The sequence below is a fragment of the Mytilinidion resinicola genome (assembly GCF_010093595.1).
Source record: "Mytilinidion resinicola strain CBS 304.34 unplaced genomic scaffold BDZ99scaffold_19, whole genome shotgun sequence".
In the NCBI taxonomy this organism is placed as follows: Eukaryota; Fungi; Ascomycota; class Dothideomycetes; order Mytilinidiales; family Mytilinidiaceae; genus Mytilinidion; species Mytilinidion resinicola.
In genome coordinates this window covers 393,246-417,902 of record NW_022985455.1, presented here as the reverse complement: position 1 = coordinate 417,902, position 24,657 = coordinate 393,246, and the positions used below count along the sequence as shown (strand labels likewise).

Sequence of the window (24,657 nt, the reverse complement as noted above, 5' to 3'; positions counted from 1 at the left end):
TGGCATCGCCCTTCTCAAGACCTTGCAACGAGAGAGCAGAGATGAGAGCATCAAGGTCTATGCCCATTAAGAGGTCGGGGTGCGGGGTTTTAAGCGGGGAACGATCTTCCTCTTTCTCAGGGACAGGGGCTAGAAGAGGCATCGTGCTAGGTCCCTGCAAATTATTAGCTAGTGGAATGGACGTGTTGACCATTGAGGATTCAGGGGAGATGTAATTCCCGTTAGCAGACTTTTGTTTATCCATGAAAAGGCCGCCTGGCGAGAGGAGCTTAAGCCAGTGATCCGGCAGCAACTACATTACAGTTCGAGCTTCATGGCCGGCATCCAGCAACTAGAGGTTCACGATGCCTCGGTTCCACCGCAGAAGCGCCAGCGGAAGCCTACCACAGAGGTTGTCGAGACACAAGGCCGATATGGTCTTATAGAGTGGGGCAAGAAAGTCATCTTCGCCAGACTGAGCCCTAACGTTTTTGAGGCAGCCGTCGCGGAATCCTTGGGCTATAACGTGAAGTTCGGCTTGGCGCTGCCGGGGGGATTTGGTGTTGACAATGCCTTTAATAGTGGTTTCGACGTCGTCAGGCGGATTAGCATGGAGGCGGATCTTGACGGCCGCAAGATTCTTGCGGCGGTAGACGGCATTGGTGTTAGTAGAGCTTGTTCCTGTTTCCGATGGGGCTCTGGAACGATGTGATGCGGGCCGTTTAAGAGAGTTGCTGGCTGCGGAAGTCATCACTTCCTGAAAAACTGATTGGAGTGATCGTGAGTCCTTCTCAGAGAGCAGAGGGGGTTCTTGGGGCTGTTCTGAGGAACCTTCTGGCTTGTCGGCTTTGGCTTCAGCTTCAGCTTCAGCGTCTTTGGGCAACTTCTCCTCGGAGGGCTTGAGACGGTGACGAGTACTCCTTCGGGACTGTTTTGAAGGGCGCTCGTCTTTTGGCTTGTCGGCTTCAGCTTCAGTGTCTCGGGAATGCTTCCGTTTGGTGCCGGCTGGCTGAAGGGCGGGTGCAGGAGAGGTGGGAGACAATTGGACAGGATGAGACTGGCCAGCGTGCGAAACCGGCAGCTTGTTTTGCGACCGCAAGCTCGTTCGAGTGCTAGAGGTCTGTATGGGCTTCTTCACGACGGGGGTCGCGCGAGGGCCAGGTTTGGGTAGCCCTTTCTTCTTGGCGGGAGCAGAAATGGGTCGCGGAGCCATTGGCATGGAAAGAGAAAAGCGATACGCGCGGTGCAGCGCTGAATATATGATGACGGGATGGCAAAGGATGGATGCAGAACAAAGACGGGTGGTTGGCGTTCCAGGCTTGGCGCTGGCGTGGGGCAGCGCCAACCGAAACGCGCTAGCCTGCGCGTCTTGTCGGGTCCCACCACCGCCCTCAGCCACTTGACCAATACATGAAGAAGATGGGAGTTCATCCGGTTTCAGAGGCGTAGTTACGTTCCGGGACAAAAAAGGCCCGAAGCAAGTCTTGGCACGGAAGGCGTTGAAACCGAAATAAGCGGCCGGAATGAGGCACCGTACGCACCCCACCAAAATGAACACGACTCACCCAAATCTTCATTGAATTTTATTCTGAAACTTAATAACGCGAGGTAAGTTAAGAGTCTTTATCTCTGTCTATTTTTAGGAAAGTTTACTACATATTTGGGTGAGCTGTGTTCATTTTGCTGGCTTGCGCACGGTGCCTTATTCCGGAGTCGTAGAGCCGAACCACGTGATCGCGTTGCGAGGCCGCGTCACACCATTCCCACATCTCTAAATATTCCGCCTGTCAGCTCTGGCACAGAGAGTCGTATTCTAAGTCATGACTTATCCCCCTTATTTATGCTTTTACTACTGTAATGCGTTCTCTGATACCAATCTTGGGAAATGCCCGGCCAAGACCGTTTGCCTCCCCGAAATGTAGCAGGCGCCGCCCCTGTCACGATCCCGCGTGTCAGCCTGTCTCAAGTAGTTACCCCGTTTCCCACCACCTCAATGATAAAGTCTAAGCTGCCTTGAAATTTGCAAGTAGTCCAAAAGCCTCAACCTCGCATTAATTGAACCCTCATTCGGTAGCAACATCTTCATTAGTCACTCTTAAAACTTTGCAGATATCCCATTCTGGCTTCTCCTTCTCGTAGACAGTCAAGGATCCCAATGTGGAATGCCAATCGAGTTTCGAATCCCCCCTCCCGCACGCCTTCCGTCCACTCCGTACACAATTCTGTGACGTCGATGGCACGGTCCCCATCTGTACACTCCATTGCACGATCAATCAATTCGCATCGTGGGTCTGGAGGTTACGATTCAGACCGGAGTAGTGACACAGCAGGCGAGGACGAGTTCCCGATGCCGCCAACCACGACAGCCACTATTCCTCCGCTATGGCAGCAACAAGAGCGCTTAACGCGAAAGCTCGGCCATGCAAGTCTCCATGTCGCAGAAATTCAGCTACCTCCCCCACATACACGCGAGAGTATACGGGAAGACAATAGTGAAACGCGTTCCCGCGGCTCGACCCTCGCCGACGAGCAGGACTTCGAATTTCCAGAGAAAACGCCGACTTCTCTCAAGCCGAAAGAGCTACTTGAGAACGAGAAGGAGATAGAACCGATTGTCGAGTCTCGAGTGATTGGGCCTCTTGAGCAGCAGCTTTCTGCCCTGCTATCCAAAGTCGTCTTTCTCGAGCGCGAAAATCCAACCATTGCCGTCCAGCCCGATGAATACAGGGAGATGCAAGATCGTATAAAGTCCCTCGAAGCCGAGAAAGCGACCTGGCAAAAACGCCACGAGGCTCTCTTCGCCCTACGCGACGAGGACGTTGAGAACAACATTAAGATCCGCGGCCTGCTTGCTAAGGAGCGCCGCGAGCACGAGGCCATGAAGAAGCTACGCGACGAGGACCTCGAGAACGTCCTCATAGTACGCAGCAAGCTCGCTGAGGCCACGCGGAAGCTTGACCGCATGGAGAAGACCGGCGGCGTACTCACTCCTAATGGGCGCCCAAAGAGCATCGCGCTCGAAAGGCGAAACACCACAGATCTTTTCCAGGTGGCTCGTAATGCGGCACTCGAGCAACGAGCACTTGAGCTGGAGAAGGCAAATCAGGACCTGCTATCTCAGATCGCGGCATTGAAACAGGGCTTGAGTCCAACGGCAACAAGCGGATCTACAGATAGAGTCACCGCTCATGCCGCCTGGCGTGACACCGTTAGCGATCTGCAATTCAAGCTCCGCCAGAAAGACGAGGAGCTCGCACGAGCCCGTGCCAGTGGAGCAGGAGTAACGACTGACACGTCTTCGATGAACTGGCATCGTATCGAAGCGTTACATGAAGCACATTCAACGCACCGGGAGAAGAGTGCGCAGAGGTTGCAGCAGCTCAGGTCCGAGAAGGAGACACTTCAGAGAGAGCTGCACAAGCGGGAGGACGAGAATGCGGAGTTGGAGGCGAAGGTTGAGAAGTTGCAGAGGCGGCTGGGTGGTGTAGGAGCTTAGCTCCTCTCAACGTTTTTACCATGAGAGATGATAAATGAGATTTGAGGACTTGCGAGCGGAGAACTAGAGGAGCTATACCATGATCTCTTTACGTCTGTAGAGCTGCGTTTAAGCGCGCTGGATGCCTTATATCATTTTTTTCTGTTTCCTCCATTGAGTTCGTCTATCCTTGTCTCAAATTCCCGTACTATATCATGGGTTTCGCGCGGACTCGAAATTATCGGACAAAAATACTCACCTGTATTGTTCATACTTATTTTTCAATCTTAGTTCAAAGAGCCTGGAATCGGAAAAAAATTGCGATTCCACTTCCGTTATGATAGGCTAGCTGTTGAGGGTGACGATCAGCACTCGAACATGAAACTTCCAAACAAGAGATAAAGCGTAGGACCTTGGCTCAAGTCGTCAAGGAACGGCTGCATATCAATGCCAGGATGGATATCTTTGTCCGCGCGATTTGTTCTTAAAGGTGGGAGAATTATTGGTGAGCACCTGTGTAATCCCGGATTCCGCTATAAATTCCGGATGGGAGAGGTCCACATTGAGCATCGTACCCAATCATAATATCCAACTGGTCAAAGAATCAAAATTTGGGGAATATGGGGTACAGCGATCGTGGGTGGGCTATTTAAGGAGCCTTGCGCCCCGATTGATCGACAACTTATGAGATTCTTTGGCTTGAAACACTCACAAGGTTACCTTCGGAGTAAGATGAGGCTATTCAAATCGTCCAAGAAAGATAGTGAGTTGGCTGTCGGCCCAGAGCTCGCAGCCGTAAGTGACTCAAACGAGATTGAATATCCCATGTGTACAGACGCGACCCGCTGACAATGAGCAAGGTGCTGCCAGATAACCCGAAGCCATGGTACCGAACACGCCACCTCATACTACTCAACCTCATGTTGCTAGTGCCTATGCTTTCTCCTGGAGTCTATGGCTATGATGGCTCGATGGTCAATGGTTTGCAGACTCTCCCGCAGTGGTGGAACTATTTCGGCCAGCCAAAGTCCAGCGTGCTTGGGGCCCTGAACGCGATGTGGGGTGCCTCCCACTGAAATACCGCGATATATTTCTGATGCGACACCAAGGTACCCTCTAGGGAAGCTGATAGGTGTGCTACCCGCGACGTTCATCGGAGATCGCTGGGGCCGCAAAGTCCCTCTCACTTTCGGCCTTGTGGTAGCGGTGATTGGGGCGGCATTGCAGGGAGCGGCGCAGAATCTGCCCATGTTCATCGTGGCGCGGTGGATTGTGGGTTTTGCTTGCGCGTTCATCAGCCAGCCTGCTCCAATCTTAGTTACTGAGTTGGCGTATCCGACACAACGTGGGAAGGTGACTGGATTGTATTATACGTTCTACGTGAGTGGTTGAATGCTTGAGCTGGAGAAAATGCTGATCATTGGAAAGTGGATCGGTGCTATCATGGCCGCGTGGATTACCTACGGAACTTTCAGGATGCCGAGTTCGTGGTCTTGGAGGATCCCCTCTATTCTTCAAGGGCTGATTCCGTTCATTCAACTGCTGTTCGTGTGGTTCGTCCCTGAGTCTCCAAGGTTAGCTTCGTGGGAGCTACAATCCGGCCTTTCGACACATAATAGCTTCCCTGACACATCTTACTAGATGGTATATCGCCCACGACGATATTCCCGCCGCTCGCCGCATTCTTACCAAATGGCACGCAGGCGGCGACGAGACGTCTCGTCTGGTAGACTTCGAAATGGCCGAGATGATCTCCCACATCGAAGCCGAACGCCTGATTTCTTCGCAGTCTTCCTACGTGGACCTGATCTGCACAGCACCAAATCGCAAGCGCACATTCATCTCCTTCGTCATCGGCTTCTGGGGAACCTGGGGCGGCATCGCGGTGATCTCGTACTATCTCACACTCGTTTTGAAATCGATCGGCATCACCAAGACCAGCGACCAGGCCCTCATAAACGGCATGCTACAGCTCTTCAACTATCTCTGCAGTGTGGGCGCCGGGATACTGATCGACCGGATAGGCCGCCGTACTCTCTGGCTTACGTGCGCTGTGGGTATGCTGCTGTCGTATATCGGATGGACGGTCCTGGCCTCTGTGTTTGCGAGGACGGGCGACCATGCGGTGGGGAACTCGGTCATCGCGTTTGTGTTCATCTACTCCTTTTTCTACGACATCGGCTTTACGCCACTGCTCCAGACATATCCGATTGAGATTTTCCCATACACGCTACGCGGGCGAGGATTCACGGTTAGCTTGGTGAGTACGTACGTCGGGTTGATTATTGGCCAATTTGTAAATCCGATTGCACTGGGCGATATTGGCTGGAAGTACTATATCGTCTTTTGTATCCTTATTTTCATGTTGCTGGTATTCGTGTACTTCCTTTTCCCTGAAACGTCGGGTAAAAGCCTTGAGGAGATCGCAATATGTTTCGGAGATGAGAAGACTGTGGCTGTGGATGGGAAGTTTGAGGTAGAGATGGGAGACGAGGAGACTAAGGAGGCGGAAACGAGGATAGAGGATGTGAAGGCATGAGACGCTGCATAGAGTACGTGATTTGTCTACTAGAACCCACCAGCTTCAGGATGCGGGCTCTCTTACATTTTAGCAATCTTCAGTTGAGAAAAAAGATAGATTACTTCTCGTGTTCTATACAGCCCTGGATAGCAAAGTCTAATCGTTGTGATCTCCTACAATCAACAAGACAAACTTTGGAGACCACTCTGGTTAGATGTAGGGACAGGAAGAGGAGAGAATACCATTCCATCCTCCTTTGGGTCGTGAGTTGAGAGAGGACGGAGAGGTAGGAATTGGGAGCTAGAATCCCATCGTCTTGGGTGGCTTATGTAATGCGGAAAGACTTCGGATGTCCGAGACCTCCCCGGGTCAACACTCAAGTCTGAATCATGGAGCACGCCCCGATTGTTACGGATACGTTCTTCCATCGCTGCCCGATAACGATTGCCATCATGGCTCATCAAGATGAATGGCTTGAGGATCTCAAAGACGTGATGCCTTCCACGTTCACCCCGAAGTTTGGGCTGTGGCAAACAGTGTAAGCTCCTTTGCGGAACTTCAATTGACGCAAAGTCCTGACACGATTCCCGGTATCTAGACCTGATATCTGGGTTGCAACGTAGCTACACGCTAGATATCAGATGTATCACTCCCAGATCCAAACCGAAAGCCAACAATGGACCGTCACGGAAGAAGAGGGATGCGGCCGATAATATCTGTCCAAGACCCATTGGTGTAGGTGAGGACTTGGCCGAAGTCAAACTTCAGCTATGACCGCGAATGCGTCACGAAAATTCCTCCCTCCAAAGCCGATAGCCTCCTGAATCCTTCCACTTGATCTTACCGCTTGTGGTGCAGTCAGAATCGCTTCGCAGTGCAGTCATCTCGTTGACTGCGGTACACAGACGGCAGTCTACCCTTGAATGGCTTCGATATAAGAGCAGAGGCGTTCCACACTACGATTCATCGATTCGAGAATGGGGCCCGCCTGGCAATGACACTGATGCTCTTATGTGAACAAGCCGCTGTCCTCTAGTCGCTGTTCACTCTATTCTGGATGAGATATGTCAAGACTAACTCGAAATGACTTGCTCAGAGCAATTACGATCCAGTTTTCCTGGTGGGATGCTTCCAGCGCGCTGCTATCTCTTCAGAAACTAGTTTCCCGTGTAGTTGAGAGCTTCTCTATGCATCATCCGGGAACAGTGGAGATCAGGATGGAAGAATCTCACATTTGCCACAATGGGATACCCCAAAGGGTTATTTACCGAGCTAAATCGGCTTGCTTTAGGAGATATTGACCTTCCTTGTTTTTCCTGAGTTTGGGAACACATTTCTTCCAGGGTCTGCGCGACAGGGCCATCGGTAACCGCTGCGAATGAATATTCGATGTTGCCGAGGAGCGTGAATTCATCCCCGAGTATTGCATTTCCTGATACAAAGAAACAAAACTTAAGCTTTTCACATCTGATCTGGGAATATCTGAGGCCGCCCAGGGTCTGCGGGACGGTGATATTGCAGCTTTTGGTGTTACCTCATCATGTTGATGAATATCACAGCAACGGACAGCCACTCCTACGGCATGCTTGGGTAAAAGAAGGTGGGAAGCACAGCCAACATCACACAGGCACTTCTAGACGACAAAAATATTATCCATTCGCTCATCTACATGACAGAAATCGAAAAGAACGTTTGACAAGAGTGGGATTCGAACCCACGCGGGATGTCCCACAAGATCCTTAGTCTTGCGCCTTAGACCACTCGGCCATCTTGCCTTTCATGTCGAGCTACCAAAATTACTTACAATCAATGCTCGATGTCCTGGTAGTCGCAGCCATTGCTTACCACACACCTGTGAAATATCGACAACTGTAGTTCACCCGTTTTCGAAACTACGAAGTACGGACCTGGTATTCACAAGTCCTGTGGTTTGTTTGTGAGCTCTCACAAGCGGCATTGTACTGTGAGGAAATAACTTCCCTAATTCACACGCATCTACTGTTTGCTCCACTTCTAGTTTTGTGTAGACCCCGGAAACCCCCTGTGCACTGGCCATTTCTGCAAATTTTTCCTAAATTTCGCGCTTCTTAACGAAGCCTACACTTAGGTTTAGCGAGAATGCTCTTGACATCCACGTGTATCACAGGCTTGAAGCTTCATTGCGATGATTTTACCAAACAGTCCGTCTTTCATTCACACTACTTGGATATATAAGCAAACCTTGCGAGATTTCAATTGGGCCTCACCGCCGTCTGAGATGAACTGCGAGTAACCCGATTATTCATCATTAAAATCTATTTCATTCTGATTTCCTAAAGTGCATCGTAGCGCTTCAGCTAGCGGTAGTGAGATGTACACAGCCCGTGTTGCAAATAAAGCCATCCGCGGCTATCGGGAAGAATCTAACTCAAAAGTCGGCTCCGAATACGCTGAAATCGGTTTCAAATTTGGATCAAGAGCACTCCTGAGGTCGGAATTTCCAACCTATAATACGGGAAGCATCTCGTGGTCGCAAACGACGCGGTCTATTTTCCACTGCCGTCATATGCATGATCATGCCAGGAGGCCGGACAGGTCTGGCTGCCTTTAAAACCAGTCAGCTCAAATATTCCAATTTATCGTCCAGGCGGTGGGCCTTGTTTGCATGTTTGTAGCTGCTCTCAAAAGCGTGAAAGAGACAAGTTACGTCGAGGAAGAGAATGTGCTTGTGCGAGGTGCGGGACTTGCGAAGGATCTGAAGGAGAAGGGTGTGGAGACGGAAAGTCTCGGGATATGGAGAGTGGGGAGGTCAAGTGTTAGGTGCACCGGTGGAAACATGGTGGACAAGGACTACCTTGCATATACATGGCAACTTCTGGCTTCTATTTCGTCTTATAATTCTGCCTTGCGTACATGATTCTGCTCCGTGACATTGATGGCTGAACAGACTTCGTCGAATATCTTCTGGGTCGACCCGACCTAATATAGGAAATCGGGAAGTTCCTTGTTCATATCAGAGCGCGGGAACACAACCGAAGACCGTGAACGCAACGCCGCAATGTAGGCACCACAGATACCGATACGCCGGCTCCTACTACGTTATACGGACCAGAACGACGTTTATTATGGGATGAAGAAGCCCCCAACAAATTCATCAATTTTTCCATAGAAGATAGACCCAGTTTCTAAACTGTCGTCGTACTCTAAATGACTGCCTAGAGTCTTCGTTAGCTGCCGGAGGCAAAACGAAATACATCGTCACTTACCATATTCGACCCATATCGTATACAACCAATCATAGGTGCGTATGGCCTCTTCATCATCGTCCACCAACCAGGCGTGCTTTTTGATGTCGAATGCTTTGTTGAAAGGATGACAGTCCTTAATGCATAACAAGAAAGTGTTACATAGAGCGAGAGTGCGCTCCTCGAAGTCTAGGAAGGCGCTAGCTAGGGCACTAGTATAATTGAAGGTCATTTCTGTCACGCAGGGCGAGGCGTAGAATGCACAATGTACAGAAGACGTACGGCCAGTCGCGGGGATCCGTGCGGAGTAAGGTCTTATGAGCTAAGCGAGCGGTATTGATGAGTACAGAGTGATAGGGCTCTCTAGTACTATGAGGGACTTCAGTGTCTTGTGGTAGCTTCTATACTTCGATTCTAGGACTGTATCCCCCGCCATGTGTACTCTTTTTCGTCTCCGCAATGCATGCGTGAAAGTCGATGTAATTGGGTACATCTGAGCTTGGCAGCCAACAGTAGTGTATGTTGGCAAATCTGTGGGAAGTGACTACACATCGTAGCGCCAACGTGATGAGCATGGAACCATCGATTAGGCTTGCCGGAGCTCTGGGTATCTGTGACAGCCGCTGTTCCTGATAGCTGGTAAAAAGGTTAATTGCCTCCACAATCATATCTTTGTAGAAATTACTCCATCGCTTATTCAGATCTTTGAATTGGCCTAGGAACGCGAAGACAACGGGCCGTAGATCAGTAGAAGAATGAAGTTCTGCGCAACGAGGCAGGTCGACCACAATATTAGTCGTCAACTCGTCTTCCAGGACTTCGCTGTAGTCAAGGAAGACTTTTGCATAGCCCTCCCTGGCGGCCTTGAGGTGCCATAGGCCATCTTCGGTTTCGCATACGCCTTGGTCAAAAAGTGTTAGCAGAAATGCCAATCCAGAGAGCGGGCGTCAAACCAGCAAGAGTTGTAATAAAAGCATCGGCATTCACGATGTCGCCTCGTTTGCAATCGATATTGGGGTACTGGTTCATGTCATTAAGACAGCTCGCAGCACGAGCCATTGTCGTCGCACTACGTACCCTCATGTCAGTTGTAGATATGTGGGGGACGGGCAAGGAACACGAACCAGCTCATCCAGAAGAATGCATCTTCAGCATCTCGTGTCAGTCGATTTCAATGAGTTTGACATCGTGGGAATTACATTCCCGTCAATGCATGTCAGTGCAGCCAAGGGCAATGCAAAGGCTCCCAGGTTAGAGGATTTACCGATCATTCCACGCCTCGGATTGTGACAAGGGAGACCGAAAGCATGAAGTGGATCGAAGGTGGTTTTTTCTTATAGCAGATCGTCCACAGGACGGTTCGTTGACGAGACTAGATAAAAGAGAGGGTGAGAGAGAAAGCCGTGCAATTGGGAGGCTCACGGGAACACGCGACTCGTGGGTGTTCATAATTTGACAGCTCTCGGCTTGCACAAGTGCTCATTCACAATTCTGCATAATGATGTAGCTACAGAAGATATCTTTCAACTCTTACGGTGCAATGTACTGTGTACATGATAATGTTAGAGCTGGCTCTTCAACTATTAATTATATTAATATGTATCATGCTACACAGAGCAAACTCCCCCTACCTCCCTCCCCCCCACAAAGTCCCAACTTGCCTTACGCCAGAGCATCAACTGCTCAGTGTCATCGCATATGAGCTTGTCCCGACAGCTAGAGCCCCAATCCAGCACCTCCACATATTCAGCCTTATCCAGGTTTCAACAATTGTCCGCATCTCTACCTCGTCGGCCCACTTCTTCGTTGCCTCACTCGCACTCTGCCGATCCACCCCAGGGCTCGCTGTTCCATTATCCTCAAGCTCAAACCCCTCATCTCGCAGCAAACTCGCTGCTTTCCACTTGCCTGCGCCGTTAACCCCAGGTTCCATATACGCCAGCGTCATCGGTATGATAGACGCGACGCAGAGAGCCGCAAGGGTATTGGCAGAGCGGGATATAGAATTGGCGGCAGTGTTGACGTACGCAAGTAAGAGGTTTGAGAGCGTGCCGCTGATAATTAAGGGTGGAACGAACGAGGGGCCAAGGGCGTAGGCATGGTACCACTGTTTTGCGAGTTGCTTCTCGCTCGGAGAGGTAGAGAGGAGGGTAGCCATCGTGATGCGGCTGTAGGAGTAACAGATCGCTAGAAGAGTAATTAGATTGGAATAAATATGGTTCTAAGGAGAGGTTTGACATACCGCTGTATATAGCTGGTGCTGTGATGCCAATCGCTTGAAAGGTGGGTATTAGTCTGTGGGGATAGTCCGTCATTCTGGCCGCTGGGAAGTCCAGAAATAGGGTGTAAATTTGGGGGAATGGGTATCGTGGGAACTCTAAGTTATTCAGAGCTACATGCTTGAGCACTGGGTTGATAGTTATACAAACGTTAATCTGACGTTGAGTGGTGGCCTACGAAGTAGGTCCCCGTTGATGGATGAGTGAAGGGCCGATCAAAGCTTGGAAGTCGTTGAAAAGCGCGATCCAACCATTTCTCCAGCCATCTCTCCAACCATCTCTCAAAGCGAACACGCCTACACTGATGGATGCAAAGCGTCTCACAATACTATCATTGTTGTCCTATGGATCGTATCGCCTCTGCAAACGTCATTCGGAACTCAGTCTTCGAAGCCTTGAACAGTTCTCGCAGTACGACCCAGCTCCATATTGACTTTTGCGATTAGTACCTCCAGCTTCGTCTCGTCCGCCGCGTTTATTTTACCCATTGGATGTCTTACGACGTTGCACCTATCGCCTGAGTAGCAACACGACTGACCTTGATGGTGCATTCTCGTTCCGCGATTGGTGTGTCCGACCTTCTAGTCTATTTGGCTAGGACGTCGTTATTGTTCACTAATTCACTTGACTGAATCGCATTCGTCGTGACGCAGAGGAGCCTACTTAGGATCGCAAAATCGGCTTCGAGCTTTACGCTGAAGACGGAACCCTTCACCGTCTGCTCAAGGACATGTTTGTTTAGGTATGCCATAGTGAGCAGCCCAATATCTAGGCCAATTATGATAGCATTGACCATGCTAATAATAGATAGCGTAACCTGTTGTTAGTATGTTCAGCGTCTTCAAAGCGTACAGTCCGGAGAGTATCAATTGTTGGATCGTGAAGGCGGCCATTTGAATCTTTTCCCCATAGACATACGCACGTTCGAAGGCTCTGGGAGTCTCTGCGACAGTGATAATCCGCATACGATCACTGATTTTTGTTGTTCTCGGCAACACCGTAGAGATCACACACGTATAGCTCAAACCATCACGAAGTATCATCCATTTCACTCCTCTTAACAAAGCTCAGTGCTCATCTTAGAGAAAGAAGCGAAGTCTTGAGTACAAATCTATCCATTGTCCAGTCACCGTTAGAATTTATCCGATGCTGTTGATAGCGAGAGCCACGGCCAGCGCGGTCAGCTCGAGATACTCAAGGATAACCAATCACAAACGGAAGGATACCGAGGCTCGCAAGGACTAGAGACTGTTGAAACGGGAAACCCGTAGCCTCGATTGCAATTGGCTGCTGCTATCCTGGAGGATCGCAAGTAGCCTAACTCTTGATGCGGGAAGAAAGCTGCTGCTGATAGTTTACGTCCAGGCAGGATATCTTGCCTACCTCGACGTAGCGTCTAGATCTGAAGAAGCTGATAGTACGTACGAGGTTGTTCTTCCACTGGCATCATCTGTTTCACTACGGGTAAGCCTTCTTGTGGAATTGTAGCATGTCCCAGTCTATCCGCAGACTATTTTGACGCACTGAACTTGGGCAATACTCGACCATTTCCACCCTCATGGGTAGCGTAGCTGTCACAGTCGGCTTGGCAAGATCCCACTTTCTGAAATCGCTTTCCGAAATCACTGTCAGTCATATTGCCCTCTCCGAGCTGCGGACAGCAGAAGCGTCGAGTCAAATCGAACCCAACATTGCAGATCAGAATTTCATTTCAACAACGCAGTAGTTGGTGTGCAGCTGTAAGTAGAGATGCTCTGCGAGTCATTACGGAGCCCGCAAACGGCTTGTCAAGTTATCTCCCGCAATGCTTCAATGGGAACCGTATGCATATCAGGTTCTTGCAGGTGGGGTGATGGTGGGGGTCCGGACCGGACTTGATCGGGACGGCCCTTTGCAGCCTTCGCTACTATGCCGCAATCCTCGCTAGAAGCATGCCCCGCACCTCGATCAGCTATTTATTTCTAGTCTCAGGGTACACAGCGCTTATCATTCACGTACCGGTACTTGGATATACCTGTGAAGCCTCTTTCCACAGTACCTTTGTAGCTACGAAGGGAATCCTTGGGGTTGCTAGCATGGCTTTCACTTTTCTATCTGCTCTTCCGCTTGTCCCAACTCTCCTTATCATCACTGCGGGGTATCTGATAAGTCTTGGTGTCTACCGGATCTTCTTCAGTCCCATTTCTCACATACCTGGTCCATGGCAAGCCAAAGTCACATTCTGGTGAGCGTCTTATGCAATGCGCATTCTTTTGGTAGCGACTTTTTGACTACCTTCTCTTTTCGCACTCCTTGGAACTGTGTCGTGATGAAGTTACACGTCCTGTAGCTGTACTAAGACTAGTAGGTACGAGTTCTATTACGATGTCATCGTGGGCGGCCAATACATGTTTGAAATTATCAAAATGCATGAGAAGTACGGCCCCGTAGTTCGAATTACTCCACATGAAGTCCACATCGCCGACCCCGACTACTTCGATACGATCTATGCCGGTAGCGCTAAAAGGCGTGACAAGCCGGAGCTTTTTTCTCGATCATTCGGCGTCCCACAGTCCGTCTTCGGGACATCGAAACATGAGCTCCACCGGCTACGTAGGGCAGCTCTCAACCCATTCTTTTCCAAGGCCAAGGTTCGTGCACTTCAACCGCAGATGCAGAAAGTGGTGGATACGTTCTTGATGCGGCTTAGAGCTTTCAAGTACACTGGTCAGCCAATGTCGGCATCTTTAGGCTTTGCGGCGCTTTCGAATGGTGAGCATTTTTTGATATTCAGCGTGTGGATATGAACGTACCTGACAAGGCTAGATATCGCGGTTCAATATGCCTTCGGGCGAAACGATAATCGTACTGAGGCAGAAGACTTTGCTCCTAGCTTTCATGATGCATCTTTGAGCGCCGCGAAGTCATCAAAGCTCATCAAGATTGCACCCTGGATCTTCCCAGTCATGCAAATGCTCCCAGACTCCATCACTGTCAAATTGAATCCGGATATGGCTTCATATATCAATCTTCAGCGGGTCAGTAACTTCGATATTTGAGTGTTTCACTGGGATGTGATTGTTGTGGCCTTTCGTCACACGTTATCAGTACAGACTAACTCATAATGCTCAGGGCTTGCGTACACAAATCGCCCGAATCCGCGGTGATTTCTCTGCCTCCAAATCCCCTGAAGACATCCCGTCTACAATCTTCCATTCCATTCTTGCTAACCCGGACCTTCCCGCCTCCGAGAAGACAACTTTTCGCCTAGGCCAAGAAGGCCAAGTCACGGTGTTCGCAGGCACTGTCACTACCGCCCAGACTCTTTCATGGGCCATGTACTACCTCGTCTCCCAGCCGTCCGAACTCCGTGGCTTGAAGGAAGAGCTAGTCACCGCAATCCCGAACCCAGACGAGATGCCATTAGTTGCCGAACTCGAGAACCTACCGATGCTGACGGCTTGTATTCAAGAATCACTTCGGCTCAGTCACGGCTTCACGGCGCGTCTGCCGCGAGAAGCACCCGATGAAACACTCGTCTTCGATGCCGGACCCAACTATGACTTCAATGGCGACGAAGAGTTGGAGAGAAAATCGAAACACTGGATCATTCCTCCTGGAACGCCAATGTCTACCACTGCTTGTCTAGTTCATTGGAATGAGAAGATTTTCCCCCAGCCATATTCATTTGTTCCGCAGCGCTGGATCGAAAACCCGAGGTTGGACCGTTATCTCGTTTCGTTCAACAAGGGGACGAGAGCGTGCGCTGGAATCAATCTGGCATACTCTGAAATGGCACTCACCCTTGCATCCGTGTTCCGCAGGTATGGGGGTAGATTTGAAGGAGAAGAGACTAAATTTGAGGATGACGTGGGGGTGTTGGAGCTATGGGAGACGAGTGAGAGAGACGTGAGGATTGTGACAGACGCAACGGTGCCCAAGGCCTGGGCGGGGAGTCAGGGGGTGAGGATCAAGGTGACGGAGTGACGACTGCAAGACTTTTATGTCTTTGATGAGTCTGATGGGATCATGATTGCATGTCCACGATTTACGAATTACGAGTAGACGTTTTCTCCTTAGTTATAGCTCTTAGCGTTTACTTACCTAGACTGGCATATCTCTTAATGTTGAATTTATAGTCTATATCAATTACGTCTTGACAGATGACTTCGTTTCTAGAGCACATAAAAGTGTCTTGGCGGTCTTCCGACCACATTCATGAAGTCCTTCGTCCTGACGCAAGAAGCTAGGTTTTTTATTGTCGTGTAGGGGATTGGTGCACGTGATTTGCGGAAGAACTCTCCGCCATCGGCGTCAACACCAAGTCAAGCCGCCCACCCGCGCTTTGAAGCCTCATCAAGTTACGTTGCATTGGGGCTCCCAAGCGAAATGCTGTCAAAGACTAGCTGCACGATGTTTGTGTCTAGCGAGTCCAGCCCGCTGGCAGGATTAATTCCACTCCACGTTCTCTCGAGTACGTCATACTTGCTCGCGGGTGCAACTACGGCCTGGTGAGGATGGCTGCCATGGACGATTGAGCCACCACCTCTTCAACCCTCCCGCCCTACCTTCGGACAAATACCTCCTCGCGACCCACGCAGCCATGGCAAGGGATGCAGGCCCCCAAGACGAAGGCCGCGGTCAGCCAAGTCCTGTCAAGAGAAAGCCAGTCGCCCCCGCATCCAGGTCGTCCCCAAAGAGTTGGCATGTCACTCCCAACACCTTCCTCGCAGCGACTGTTCTCGGTGCGGCTTTATTGAGCTGGCCCTTACGATGGGTCGTCTCTGGCGCACCTTTGCTCGTGTACACGATTCTTCTAGGCGCATCGAATGGGTACCGGATCCTGCCCTATATCCCTCTCTGGACACTGTTTACGACCCTGAACCTTGTTTATGCGGTCGCCGCCACCTCCTGGTTGCTCTACTGGGTGTTTGCTGCCTTCTGTTACCCTACCATCCTGCTAGCATGTCTCTTCCAGTTCGATGCTGCTGCGAAACGTGCACGATGGGCTTTCAGGACCTTGCTGCGCGACCTGCATTTCATCAACGATAAGATCGCCTTCTTCAACCTGCCAGCACTGGAGATAGACACGGATGTGGACGGTCTTTTGGTCGTTCGAGGATTCACCTTCTCCCTCTCAAGCTTGACTGTTGTTGCGCACGGGATCGAGGTGGGCATCAAACTCTCCGACGACATGGAACTTGCGATACAGACTGAGAAAGTTACCATATCACTATTGAGAAAGATCGAGATCGAAGATGTCTATGCCAACGTTAAGGGCGGAGAGTTCGAGATGACATTTGGTACACTCCAAAAGGATACCCACGACGAGGATGGAGACGCGATTATGGTGACGAACACACCCCTTCTAAGGGCTGCATCTGCTGCTCTCGATGGAACGATGCCAAGTCGACAGAAGATGAAAGCGGCCTTGACAGGTGGTGCTATTTCGGAAGACTCGTCAGATCCAATCGAAATCCTCGACTCTATCCAACGGCTGTTACCTGATGAAGAGAAGGCGAGAACAACTTACGATGATATTCTTCGTAATATCTCAGATACGTGTTCAACCAATATCGCCAGGAAGACCCTAGAAGACATAGCAAAAGCCGGCCAAGTCGATGCCGCTTCAAATCTGAATAACGCCAACGATATGCGGGCCGCGATCTGCGCGAGCATTCATGACCAAGCCACGATACCTCACCCCCCGTCAAAGTCCGTCAGGGTATCTACTCTTCAAAACTCATCCTCTCCAGCGGTAAAAAAGTTTATGCATCGCTTACCGCTGCTCCTTCGCGTACTCCTATACCCTCTTAGCTACTTCCATCCTATCTCCATCAAATCTTTGACGACCGCAGGGTCTGGAAAGTGGATGGTCCATTTGATGAAACACTACTTATTCAAGCACTATTCCTCCCAAGATGCTGAGATTCGCCGACTCGAGGCCCGAATTGATGCGTGGATGTCAGACGCCAATTTCGCGGTAGAACTTGGCCCGATAAACTGCACAGCCTCGGTGCCAATAAACACAGTTCACGATATTGAATGCTACCTCAAGATAGAAGACTTCATGGCTTATCGCACTGTCACTGAATCCGTCACCCTAAATCAAGTAATCCGCCTTGGAGGTGCCGACGCGACAGTCTCAATACCATCCTATCTTCTTCCCCATCATGAGCATATCCTCCCGAAGAAGCCAACTCCGGAAGATGAAATGGAACAAGAGCAGGCCATTGCCAATGCTGAAGGAACTCCAAACACTGTCCAAGCACAACGAACACTGGAGCAGCTGGTCAAAGACGAAAGCAACATCACTATCTCTGCTCACGCGCACTTGCCGGCCTGTTTTGACCAAGAGCTACTTAACTTCACCGCCGCACTAGTCAAAGCTACCAAGGTCATCGAGATGGAACGAGATTTCGAGGAATACGATTCTCTTCGCGTGCTTAGACGCTCAGAGAGTAACGCTTCCAATAGTAGTACGAGCCTTGGCAATGGCAATGAAGATGCCCAACAGACTGGTTTCAAAGATTTCATGCGCAAAATGGACCGCGGGATGAAGGAGATCCCCGGTAACTTTCAGTATGGTATGCGCAAGGCTGGCCACAACACAGTCAATGCTATGGCGAACGATCGGTGGATTGCGAAATTGGTTGGGAAGGTCATGAGGAAGCTGGAGCATGCGCAAGGGGATGTGGGGTACTCGGGCAGCATCCCGATAGCGTTGGACTTTTACCGACAGCAGGCGGAGCCAGAGTCCAAGTTATTGCCATAGTTATGTGGTTGCTCTAGCTAGCTCTCTTAGTGAGATGCGTCATAGTGATCACGAAGGAGCGTAAGTCTGATTCCTATTATACCCATTCCCAGTTTCCACTTCTGCTAGTAGTCAGTACAGATTATCACTAGCTGCTTCTTGAGGCAGTGGATCCAATGTGAATCTTCTCTTCGAGTCTTACTGGTCATATCACGTGAAATCGGAGGTCGTGATGCTTTAGTGCGGACTTCGCTATCAAATCCGATCTTTCCTCCGAACCATTCTAGAGATATAAACCACAGTCGAAATCATCAACATATCTTACACTGCAACTCATTCTCATTCCATTTCAATCCAGCTTTTCCCCATTCCACTATCATCATGTCCTCTCCATCCACCCTAGCCGTCATCAGTCAAAGCGGCGAATCCCTCAGCTTCTTCAACAACAACACCGGCGAACTCACCGGCCGCCTGGAAAACCTACCTGCAGAGCCTCACGACTTGGCTTATGACAGTCCTCGAAACCTGCTCTACGTTAGCCACACCTATAGCCACGGGCACTACTTCGCCCACGGCTCCATCTGCAACACCATCAGCATCATCGACGCCACGACCAAAAAAGTAACCGATACCATCGACCTCAGCCCCTTCGGCGGCCCCCACGGCCTCAGCATCTCGCCCGACAACAGCATCCTCTACGCAACCGTCGAAACCGGCTTCCCAACCGGCGGCCTCGTCGGGATCGATCTCGCGTCTCGCGCGGTCGTGAAGAGCATCCCCTGCGACGGCCGCGCGCACTGGTTCACGCTGACGCCGGACGGCAAAAAGGCCTACACGAGCAACATGACCAGCCCCTTCGTCTCAGTCTTGGACCTCGAGCGCGAGCAGCTCGCCAAGAAGATCCCGGTCACGGGAAGCAACCAGGGCGCGGTGAGCCGCGATGGCCGCTTCGCGTACTTCCCGACGCCGAGCGCGCAGATGAAGCTGGAGGTCCCGCCGACGATCGAAGTCGTGGACACGAGCACGGACGAGATCGTGAAGACGGTGCCGTTCGACGAGGGCATCTTGGCCGTGCATGTCACGGCGCGGAGGAAGATCCTCGTGGCGGTGTATCGGCTGGAGGAGGGCGCGTCGGCGGCGGCGCTGAAGCCGAGGCCCGGGCGGCTGGTGGTGCTGGACGCGACGTCGTTGGAGAGGGTTGGGGAGGTGGAGGTTGGGAAGTTTCCGCTAGCGCTGAAGTCGTCGCCGGATGGGTTGACGGGGTATGTCGCGAATGTGTTTGGGGGCACGGTTACGGTTGTTGATTTGGCGGAGATGGCGGTGAGGAGGACGATAGAGGTTGATACGACGCCGAGGGCGGATAAGGCGTTTCATCAGGGAGCACATGGGATGGCCCTTATTTGAGGATACCTCGAGGATTGGCTCTCTTCTTATGAGAGCGTTATGGAGCATGTTGTAAAGTTAGGCAAGTAGGTACGAATCACGGCACTTATATACCCAAACGATCTTTCTAGATAGAGCATGAGTGTCATTATAAGAATGTATTGATCATAGCGAGTATGTGTCGCGGGTATCTAGTATATGTAAAAGCCGTCCAGGGCCTCGAGCTAGCACAAAAGAAAATATTTCCACAGGATCCAAGAGCACCCGAGCACAACACGCTCACTTGTCTAGCACCTTCAGCGGATCAAACGGCGTCGTAGCTCTGCGCGCCGACACGCCATACGTCGCATCGTTATCGCGATCGGCGCCCGCGTCCAAGAAATCCGGTACCGCCCAATCATTCTGATAGTCTTTCTTGTCGTAGCTATCCCGCCCTTTGAGCGACTGCTGGCTGCTGGCGCTTCGCAAGATTCCGAGATCACGCTCCTCGGACGGGCTGGCCATCTCGCGCGACTCGGTCACCACCTCGACTTCTTGCGTGACGAAGATCTTGCCGAGGTTGATGGATTCGAGCATGGGCCAGAAAACGGGGGTGGAGGCGCAGATGATGGCGACTTGGATTTCGAGGCTGGAGAAGATGAAGATCGGGGGAGAGTAGTAGGTAAGATCGACGACGGGGACCGTTCCCACACGGTGTTGGGCGATGCTGAAGAGACGGATGGCACTGAAGATGGCGACGCTGTTAGGGTAGCGGGTTAGTATATGGGCGAGTCTAGAAAAGTATTCGGGTAAAGAGAAGTTTGACTAACATTCCACCAATGACAAGCAATGAGATTATACCCTTCTTCCTCTTTCCCTCGAGGCGGATGGTCGACAGGAAAGGTACCGGCAAAATCAGAATAAGAATATCGAGAAACATATTAGAAGCCGCATGGCTCGCGAAAGCCGCAAACAACTCCTTTGGCTCTTTCGAGCCGAACATTACGCAGTGAGAGCCTGCAATCTCCAGGTCCCAGTTCGCTTTGATTGGTGTGCAGCCACAGACCTGAGTGAAGAAGAAGGCAATCCCCCAACACGTCACAACGCCCAACATGATAAAGCAACATTTGCGAGCCCATTTGCTGGAGGACTCTTCGAAGAGACGGATGTATTGGAGGAGGATGGAGAGCTTGATTAATGTAGCGGAGACGATGTAGCAAGTATTGGCGCTAAATACATACTAGGGATGGTTAGATAGATGTGGTTCGGTTCATCGGCGGAGGGTGCTTACATAGAAGTAGTCAGACAGCTGCTTTTCACTGAGGGTGTTCATATGTTGGCCTAAGCCTGCACCCGGTTCTGGAGTATGAGTTAGTGGGTCCACTAACGGCTGGAGGCGAAGACTATGCGCTGACGGAGACATATAATTGCTGAACCAACCGTGGCAGTGATCTAACAGAGAAGTCAGCTAAAGCTGGAACGGTTAGTCAATGAAGAAGTAACTTACAACCGCCGCAGTTACGAAGAAGTCGTCCCATCCTAGAGTCTTAGGCATTTTGTAGCGCGTGTATAGCCTTAAAGCTACGGCCATCCAGGCAACAATCGGTAGGAAGGTGAGCAAAGGATCGTCTTTGGGAGGCTGACAGTATCATACCTGAAATGAGATTGAGCATCCATAGATAGTCGCAGGTCGGTTCATGATAGGAAGACCCATGATGGACGAGTGCGTCACGAATTGCAAACGCTGAGATAATACCAATGTGAAGCACCTGAGGCAGAAATGAGTGAAGCAGAAAATTGTCAGCTAGATCGGTGAAGGACGAAGGAGCGTACGAGCACAGGTGAATAGATTGCAGAGCAAATTAGCAAGCCTCGTCTGTCTCACAGTCAGTAGCACAGGGCCCTTTGTATATTCTGTGTCTGCTAGTATTCCCCGGACTCTACAAGCATGCAATCGAAGGTCCGATGTCCGTCCCTAGCGCGGCGATCACAGTGTATAGAGGTGAGTAGGTAAGCGATGAGGGCCTTGCCGTCGCAACAGGCGATGAAGCCATGCATGCCTGTTTCTATTGACGATGGCCATGCCTAAACCACGCGGAATCTGCAGAATCTGCAGGCGTCGAAGCAGGAGGGCAGGGCACGGGCAGAAGATCGGTATCCGACTGCCCCACCTGAGGTTGGTTAGGCGATCTAGGACTGGCGTGGACGTCAAATCATTCACGGACTTCGCGCCCCCAACACCTCACCACCATGCTTCGACATGCACATCGGAGTCCGCTTCAGCGACCTGCATCCTGCGAAACACGAATACGCCAATGGGGGGTGTGGGGGCCCAACCAACGCCCATGGCTCTTATACCACATGCTCCATGCATATTCTTGGCTCGTCCGACGCACAGTGGCACGTTTCCTTCAGGGGCTCGCCTTTTCTCGCCTTTTCACGCCTTTATCTATGTACGTGGTCACGAGGCGTGTGAAAATGTCACCTTGCATTGAATTGCACGTGCTCATTGCATCCTCACGTTTCTTTTATCATTTCTCGACAAATCACCTTTCTTCCTGTTCCGAGAAAAACGACACGTGATATCAGGACTAGAGGACTGCAGTCTAACTGCGGAAAACCCACCGTTATGGTCCCAAGGCGTTGGTTCATTATGTTCGTTCACCGAGTGCTGGACTGCTATATCACCTTTTAACAAGTTGGGACGAGATGCGAATTTCGATTACCTGCAAGCCTGGGTGGCTTTCCAAGGATCAATGGATTTGCATTGACAATCTGACCAGCTGGGTGGGCATTGACTTCCCCGAGGATCCCTATGGGGCAGGAGGGAAAATAAAACAACGCCATATGCACAAACATTTCAAAAAAGTAACATCTTTTGAGGTAACGCAAACGAGGCAAGACTTTCAGTCACTACTTGGCCTCCTTTTGCAGTTCAGCTTCGTCCTTGGCGTACGGCGGGAGCTCCTCGCCAGCAGCCCATCGAAACTTATGGCCGTAATGGTCATCTAACAGCCACGGAGACCCCAAATACGCCTCTCGAGCAGTCGCACCTTCTTTTTCCACCCCCTTACGGAACAGACCCCGTTTCTGAAGCTCGGGAATGACGAACTCGATAATATCCTCGAAAGAGCCAGGGTTCACGATGTGGGCCAAGTTGAATCCATCAATACCTGCAATCTCCACCCATCTCTCAAGCTCGTCCACAATCGTTTTCCCACTTCCTACAATCTTAGCTTGCATTCCACCCAATATGAGGAACTCTGCGATGCGGGCTTTGTTCCACGGTAGATTGTCGCTCCCAGGCACTGTGCTAGCCCAACGATTTACCATGGATTGGGCTCCCTTCGGTAGTTCGACAAACCGGAAGTCCTCGTCTTCCGAGTAGCTGGACAAGTCGATGCCCGTCCACCCCCCAAAGAGCGCCAATGCTCCCTCCTTATCGCCGTACGAGAGCAGCTCGTCATGCTTTTTCTTTGCAGCCTCGTCCGTCTCTGCCGCAATCAAAGTGATGCCCGCAACGATTTTGATGTGGCTAGGGTCTCTCCCATACTTCTCCTTCGCAAGCTTCCGGATCGCATCCACGTTTGGCCGAAGCTGTTCAGGATGCTGTGCACCAACGAAGATGGCCTCGGCATGCTTCGCACCAAACTCTTTTCCTGCGGCCGAGGTGCCAGCTTGGAACAGAAACGGTGTGCGTTGAAGCGAAGGCTCGCACAGATGCGGACCGGGTACTTTGAAGTACTTCCCCTTGTGGTGGATCTGGCGCACACGCTCCGGGACTGCATACTGGCCAGTCTTCTCGTCCTCTACTACTGCGTCATCTCGCCAACTACCTTCCCAGAGCTTGTATACGACGTCCATGTACTCGTCGGCGATACGGTACCTCTCGTCATGCTCGATCTGCGTATCGAGACCAAAGTTCCGAGCAGCGCTGTCTAGGTACGACGTGACTATATTCCAAGCAACACGTCCTTCCGCTAGATGGTCCACCGTCGAGAATCGGCGGGCGAGAGCATAGGGCGCATCGTATGTCGTGCTAGCTGTGACGCCAAAGGTCAGATTCTTCGTCGCTGCCGCCATGGCGGGGACGGCATAGAGCGGGTCATTGATAGGGAACTGAGCTCCAGATGGCAGTGCTGGGCCCGCATTCGCCGGTCCTTTGTAGACGTCGTACGGGCCCAGGACATCAGCGATGAACAGGGCGTGGAAGTTTGCTTTGTCGAGCAGCTGGGCAAGGTTGGTCCAGAACTTGAGCGTCTTGTATTTCGTGGTCTTGTTTCGGGGATGCCGCCACAGACCCGGCGACAGATGAGCTGGTGAGGTGATGGCGAAGGCGTTGAGGATGAGCTCTTTGCCCATTGCGTATGATTTTACAAGCTAACTTCTTGGTCTCTTCAGAGTAGCTAGTTCAGCGACTGCGGAAGTATCGAGCTGTTTGCGGCCTAGGCTTTTATTCAACGATTTCGGCGTCTGTGTGATAATTAAAGCTTTATAGGTAAACGTCACGAAAATGTATCGCGGATTTCTTTGCGATAAGATGCAATGACCATGCGGGCTAAAAGCACGTTATACAAGGGGGCTACCTGAGCGGGCTGCCGGCGCTCCCTGCAAGCGTCTCTGTTAGTGCTTACAATCGCCACATCGCCACATGAAAACAGTGCTTATTCAGTAACTAATATTTCGTTGGGCCGCCATCAGCAGCAATTACAGCAAGGCAACGCTCCCTCATATTGCCCGTATACTTTTCAAATTCTTCGGGCTCAAGCTTCTCCCATTCCTCCTCAGCGTACTGCCGTACTTCCTCCTTTGTTGTAGGAAACCGGCGTTGTATTCTCCCCTTCAACAGCCGCCAAACGTTCTCAATTGGATTCAAATCAGGGGAATTCGCCGGCCATTCCATTACAAGCATGCCGTTCTGTTCCCAGGCCAGGCGCGTCGCTTTTGCTGAGTGAATTGAGGCATTATCCTCTACAAGAATAGGCTGGTGTCGTAGTGTCTGCCATAATTCCCATGCAAAAGTCTTGATATTAGGGCATATATAGGTACGGTAGACGTCGCCGTTTATCGTCTTTCTCTTGTAT

The 24,657-nt window shown here is 51.0% G+C and overlaps 11 protein-coding genes and 1 non-coding gene across 12 annotated transcripts; 5 read left to right on the top strand and 7 right to left on the bottom strand.

Moving 5' to 3' along the window:
• Positions 1-48: 48 nt before the first annotated feature.
• BDZ99DRAFT_466831 (uncharacterized protein) lies at positions 49-1,240 on the bottom strand. Its single transcript, XM_033720874.1, has 2 exons — positions 231-1,240; positions 49-154 (listed from the first exon to the last, which is right to left on the bottom strand). The coding sequence occupies exon 1, from the start codon at positions 1,190-1,192 to the stop codon at positions 332-334; it is 861 nt and encodes a 286-aa protein (XP_033572143.1). The 5' UTR covers positions 1,193-1,240; the 3' UTR covers positions 49-154; positions 231-331.
• A 563-nt stretch (positions 1,241-1,803) lies between these two features.
• Positions 1,804-3,929, top strand: BDZ99DRAFT_466830 (uncharacterized protein). The gene has a single exon (XM_033720873.1). The coding sequence runs from the start codon at positions 2,135-2,137 to the stop codon at positions 3,473-3,475; it is 1,341 nt and encodes a 446-aa protein (XP_033572142.1). The 5' UTR covers positions 1,804-2,134; the 3' UTR covers positions 3,476-3,929.
• A 145-nt stretch (positions 3,930-4,074) lies between these two features.
• Positions 4,075-6,100, top strand: BDZ99DRAFT_502041 (general substrate transporter; the record flags this gene model as incomplete). The annotated part of the gene is made up of 6 exons (XM_033723862.1): positions 4,075-4,090; positions 4,170-4,249; positions 4,315-4,511; positions 4,564-4,834; positions 4,883-5,028; positions 5,096-6,100. 6 exons carry the CDS (start codon positions 4,075-4,077, stop codon positions 5,991-5,993), a joined length of 1,608 nt encoding a protein of 535 aa, XP_033572141.1. The 3' UTR covers positions 5,994-6,100.
• Positions 6,101-7,668: 1,568 nt separating this feature from the next.
• Positions 7,669-7,750, bottom strand: BDZ99DRAFT_t70. The gene has a single exon. It is a non-coding gene; the product is annotated as a tRNA-Leu (tRNA).
• Positions 7,751-9,515: 1,765 nt separating this feature from the next.
• On the bottom strand, positions 9,516-10,719 carry BDZ99DRAFT_114735 (uncharacterized protein). Its single transcript, XM_033712460.1, has 3 exons — positions 10,324-10,719; positions 10,153-10,268; positions 9,516-10,100 (listed from the first exon to the last, which is right to left on the bottom strand). The coding sequence occupies exons 1-3, from the start codon at positions 10,329-10,331 to the stop codon at positions 9,601-9,603; spliced, it is 624 nt and encodes a 207-aa protein (XP_033572140.1). The 5' UTR covers positions 10,332-10,719; the 3' UTR covers positions 9,516-9,600.
• Positions 10,720-10,726: 7 nt separating this feature from the next.
• BDZ99DRAFT_450751 (uncharacterized protein) lies at positions 10,727-11,670 on the bottom strand. The gene is made up of 2 exons (XM_033718181.1): positions 11,442-11,670; positions 10,727-11,386 (listed from the first exon to the last, which is right to left on the bottom strand). Exons 1-2 carry the CDS (start codon positions 11,512-11,514, stop codon positions 10,875-10,877), a joined length of 585 nt encoding a protein of 194 aa, XP_033572139.1. The 5' UTR covers positions 11,515-11,670; the 3' UTR covers positions 10,727-10,874.
• A 394-nt stretch (positions 11,671-12,064) lies between these two features.
• BDZ99DRAFT_524886 (uncharacterized protein) lies at positions 12,065-12,443 on the bottom strand (the record flags this gene model as incomplete). The annotated part of the gene is made up of 2 exons (XM_033725947.1): positions 12,065-12,275; positions 12,331-12,443. The coding sequence occupies 2 exons, from the start codon at positions 12,441-12,443 to the stop codon at positions 12,065-12,067; spliced, it is 324 nt and encodes a 107-aa protein (XP_033572138.1).
• Positions 12,444-13,291: 848 nt separating this feature from the next.
• Positions 13,292-15,641, top strand: BDZ99DRAFT_466824 (cytochrome P450). Its single transcript, XM_033720872.1, has 4 exons — positions 13,292-13,702; positions 13,826-14,229; positions 14,284-14,495; positions 14,590-15,641. The coding sequence occupies exons 1-4, from the start codon at positions 13,554-13,556 to the stop codon at positions 15,442-15,444; spliced, it is 1,620 nt and encodes a 539-aa protein (XP_033572137.1). The 5' UTR covers positions 13,292-13,553; the 3' UTR covers positions 15,445-15,641.
• A 337-nt stretch (positions 15,642-15,978) lies between these two features.
• On the top strand, positions 15,979-18,412 carry BDZ99DRAFT_114628 (uncharacterized protein). Its single transcript, XM_033712459.1, has one exon. It carries the CDS (start codon positions 16,061-16,063, stop codon positions 18,230-18,232), a length of 2,172 nt encoding a protein of 723 aa, XP_033572136.1. The 5' UTR covers positions 15,979-16,060; the 3' UTR covers positions 18,233-18,412.
• On the top strand, positions 18,352-19,798 carry BDZ99DRAFT_466822 (putative surface layer protein). Its single transcript, XM_033720871.1, has one exon. The coding sequence runs from the start codon at positions 18,593-18,595 to the stop codon at positions 19,613-19,615; it is 1,023 nt and encodes a 340-aa protein (XP_033572135.1). The 5' UTR covers positions 18,352-18,592; the 3' UTR covers positions 19,616-19,798.
• BDZ99DRAFT_424428 (uncharacterized protein) lies at positions 19,739-21,441 on the bottom strand. The gene is made up of 6 exons (XM_033717056.1): positions 21,228-21,441; positions 21,081-21,176; positions 20,989-21,025; positions 20,865-20,932; positions 20,404-20,813; positions 19,739-20,333 (listed from the first exon to the last, which is right to left on the bottom strand). The coding sequence occupies exons 1-6, from the start codon at positions 21,285-21,287 to the stop codon at positions 19,874-19,876; spliced, it is 1,131 nt and encodes a 376-aa protein (XP_033572134.1). The 5' UTR covers positions 21,288-21,441; the 3' UTR covers positions 19,739-19,873.
• Positions 21,442-22,219: 778 nt separating this feature from the next.
• Positions 22,220-24,099, bottom strand: BDZ99DRAFT_466820 (alkanesulfonate monooxygenase). Its single transcript, XM_033720870.1, has one exon. It carries the CDS (start codon positions 23,933-23,935, stop codon positions 22,487-22,489), a length of 1,449 nt encoding a protein of 482 aa, XP_033572133.1. The 5' UTR covers positions 23,936-24,099; the 3' UTR covers positions 22,220-22,486.
• Between the last annotated feature and the right edge of the window lie 558 nt (positions 24,100-24,657).

Bases quoted from the DNA above. Each gene is read 5' to 3' on its own strand.
- BDZ99DRAFT_466831 (XM_033720874.1), bottom strand. From the start codon at position 1,192: ATGGCTCCGCGACCCATTTCTGCTCCCGCCAAGAAGAAAGGGCTACCC.
- BDZ99DRAFT_466830 (XM_033720873.1), top strand. From the start codon at position 2,135: ATGTGGAATGCCAATCGAGTTTCGAATCCCCCCTCCCGCACGCCTTCC.
- BDZ99DRAFT_114735 (XM_033712460.1), bottom strand. The intron at 10,101-10,152 runs GTTTGACGCCCG...TTTTTGACCAAG, and splicing joins TTTTATTACAACTCTTGCTG to GCGTATGCGAAACCGAAGAT.
- BDZ99DRAFT_450751 (XM_033718181.1), bottom strand. From the start codon at position 11,514: ATGACGGACTATCCCCACAGACTAATACCCACCTTTCAAGCGATTGGC. The intron at 11,387-11,441 runs GTATGTCAAACC...TTACTCTTCTAG, and splicing joins AGCACCAGCTATATACAGCG to CGATCTGTTACTCCTACAGC.
- BDZ99DRAFT_466824 (XM_033720872.1), top strand. From the start codon at position 13,554: ATGGCTTTCACTTTTCTATCTGCTCTTCCGCTTGTCCCAACTCTCCTT. The intron at 14,230-14,283 runs GTGAGCATTTTT...TGACAAGGCTAG, and splicing joins CTTTGCGGCGCTTTCGAATG to ATATCGCGGTTCAATATGCC. The intron at 14,496-14,589 runs GTCAGTAACTTC...CATAATGCTCAG, and splicing joins CATATATCAATCTTCAGCGG to GGCTTGCGTACACAAATCGC.
- BDZ99DRAFT_114628 (XM_033712459.1), top strand. From the start codon at position 16,061: ATGGCAAGGGATGCAGGCCCCCAAGACGAAGGCCGCGGTCAGCCAAGT.
- BDZ99DRAFT_466822 (XM_033720871.1), top strand. From the start codon at position 18,593: ATGTCCTCTCCATCCACCCTAGCCGTCATCAGTCAAAGCGGCGAATCC.
- BDZ99DRAFT_424428 (XM_033717056.1), bottom strand. From the start codon at position 21,287: ATGGGTCTTCCTATCATGAACCGACCTGCGACTATCTATGGATGCTCA. The intron at 21,026-21,080 runs GTAAGTTACTTC...CTTCTCTGTTAG, and splicing joins TCTTCGTAACTGCGGCGGTT to ATCACTGCCACGGTTGGTTC. The intron at 20,814-20,864 runs GTAAGCACCCTC...AACCATCCCTAG, and splicing joins AGCTGTCTGACTACTTCTAT to TATGTATTTAGCGCCAATAC.
- BDZ99DRAFT_466820 (XM_033720870.1), bottom strand. From the start codon at position 23,935: ATGGGCAAAGAGCTCATCCTCAACGCCTTCGCCATCACCTCACCAGCT.